This window comes from Poromitra crassiceps (assembly GCF_964638095.1).
Source record: "Poromitra crassiceps genome assembly, chromosome: 11".
Lineage (NCBI taxonomy): Eukaryota > Metazoa > Chordata > Actinopteri > Beryciformes > Melamphaidae > Poromitra > Poromitra crassiceps.
This window is the reverse complement of record NC_139643.1, coordinates 32,635,946-32,638,445: the sequence shown is the minus strand read 5'-3', so window position 1 is coordinate 32,638,445 and position 2,500 is coordinate 32,635,946. Positions and strand designations below refer to the sequence as shown.

At 42.9% G+C, this 2,500-nt stretch overlaps 1 protein-coding gene across 1 annotated transcript in view; it reads left to right on the top strand.

The window, feature by feature from the left end:
- Positions 1–2,500, top strand: part of kcnh8 (potassium voltage-gated channel, subfamily H (eag-related), member 8) — a gene marked incomplete at both ends in the record, with an annotated part of 88,066 nt that overhangs the window by 35,714 nt on the left and 49,852 nt on the right. Inside the window, one exon of the mRNA XM_083645977.1 lies at positions 1,596–1,727. Coding sequence (XP_083502103.1) covers positions 1,596–1,727 — 132 coding nt within the window. The remainder of the gene's footprint in view (positions 1–1,595; positions 1,728–2,500) is intronic.

Genomic DNA, 2,500 nt, shown 5'->3' with positions numbered 1-2,500 from the left:
TTTATGGGCATGACCACACCTCCACAATGCTTTTGGGCATAAACACGCCTATACGGAGATGTGCGCCAAGATGACGTGAAGTGCAGCGGGCCAACACACCCACAATTAGGGCTCGGCGCTATTCTAGCACAAAATGGGCGCTAACGCAAAAATACCGCCGTCGGGAAGATAGAGCCCTATATATGTGTCATTATATATGTCATTTTATGTTGTGAACCCCAGGAAGAGTAGCTGCTACCATGTGTAGCAATTGATGGGGATCTAATAAACAATAAACATTAATACGGTGTGAAAGTGGAATAAAGCATGTTATACGATGGTCTGGGTGAATACTCTTTTCTGATTGGTTGGCAGGTGTGCATTAACACTAGAGCAGCAACTAGATCACAAGTTGATCGGCTCAAATTTAACCACCATTCTAAATTAATCCCTTACCCAACCTGTAACCTTCTAAAAAATGTGCATATTTGATTTATAACACATTTATAACGCCTCACCCTCTCAACACTGAACACTCTGATTTGGGGGCGGAACACGCCAGGATTGGCCAAAGCCAAATCCAGTCCCCAGAATTGTCAAATCAAATCATCGACATATGCTACTCAACCTGTCATCTCAGACAAGTTTTGTTTGCAGTCTGAAACGTGACTCCGACCCACGCGCCACTTGGGTTCCATTGGGTTCATCTCGTCTTTAAAGCACGAAACCAGAACCTTATGACCACAACATAAATCAATAAAGCAAGGGTTTACCCAGCTGATAAAATAATGAGCACAAGCACACAAACACTGATGCAGACAGACACACACACACACACACACACACACACACACACACACACACACACACACACACACACACACACACACACACACACACACACACACACACACACACACACACACACACACACACACACACACACACACACACACACACACACACACAGATATGGACCTGGAGAACTTCTGAAAAGCATCCAATCTATTTCTTGGTATACATTTAAAGCTGGAGATGTGGCCCGGGTTCATCTGTTCCCTGAGGAATCGTGAGTCTATTTAAAGGCTCCGCTCCTCCCAAGGGATTTCCTACCGCTGTGGATAATAACGCTCCTGCTGGGATTTCTGTTGAAATGTTGCTCCATGCATGCACACACACACACACACACACACACACGCACACGCACGCGCGCACATTGAATCCATTCTGAGTCGAGTTAGCATAGGAAACAGTTGCGTTTACGTGCACATAATAATCCAATAAGTGGGAATAATCAGGTAACTGGCAATAATCTGATTCACGCGTTTACATGCGCTCGAGTAAGTCCGTGAGTGGACAATGAGATTGGACACTGAATAAAACTGATGATTCAGCAGACAGCTAAGAGATTTCTGATAATCTGACACCTTTATCTGATAAAGCATATTGGTTTATGCTGTTTACATGGCTACTTGAATAATCAGGTAACTCCAGAAATCTGATAATGATCGGTTTATTAGAGTGCATGTAACGCAATATCTATATTATATTATATGATTTGTATATAAATATTGGATTTTGTGGGCATATGTGTGTCTGTGTGTGCTCCCTTCCAGCGGCGTTGTTCTGGTGCCTGTTCGACATCGTGCCCATTAAGAATGAGAAGGGAGACGTGGTGCTCTTCCTGGCTTCCTTTAAGGACATCACCGACACTAAGGCCAAAGCCATCCACGAGGACAAGAAAGATGGTCAGTATTATGCATGTGTGTGTGTGTGTGTGTGTGTGTGTGTGTGTGTGTGTGTGTGTGTGTGTGTGTGTGTGTGTGTGTGTGTGTGTGTGTGTGCGTGCGTGCGTGTGCCTGTGCATGTGTGTGTTGTTGCTAAATGGATTGCTCAAAAAAAGTCCTTTTTTAATTTCAGTGTGACTTTAGGTTCTTTTCACACCCACTCAGACAGATGCTCAACACTGTACAATCTGGTATTTGTGCTGAATATAGACGACTGGCAAGTTTGTTTGGTGAGTCAGTTCATGTAGTTTTCAGTTGTTCTCATGAGAATGTACAGACTAGCGCCCCATTTTGCACCTGGTTTTTAAATGTGACCTGTATCCAGATAAGTTATCAGATAATATATGGAAATCCAGATATGGAAAAAACGAATGTTAATGCAAGGTGTAAACGCATCGTGATCAGGATGTGATCAGATCTTCCTGACCACATCTGGAGGTAGTCTGGCTCACATTGTGCTCAGATCTCTTTCACCCCATTTACACCTGGTTTTTAAATGTGACCATTATCCAGATAACTTATCCGGATACAGATCTCATTTAAAAACCAGTGTAAATGGGCCGTGGTAGACCTACAGTACAGTATGGCTGAAGCAAGATTGTCAGATCAATTCATGACGACACAACATTATAATATTGATGATTATAGTTACTTTATTTTGTAATCTCATTAGAAAACCAATTGCAAGGGTGAAAGGAGAACATGAGTGCTAGCTGTAGCGCTGGCTGTTCACT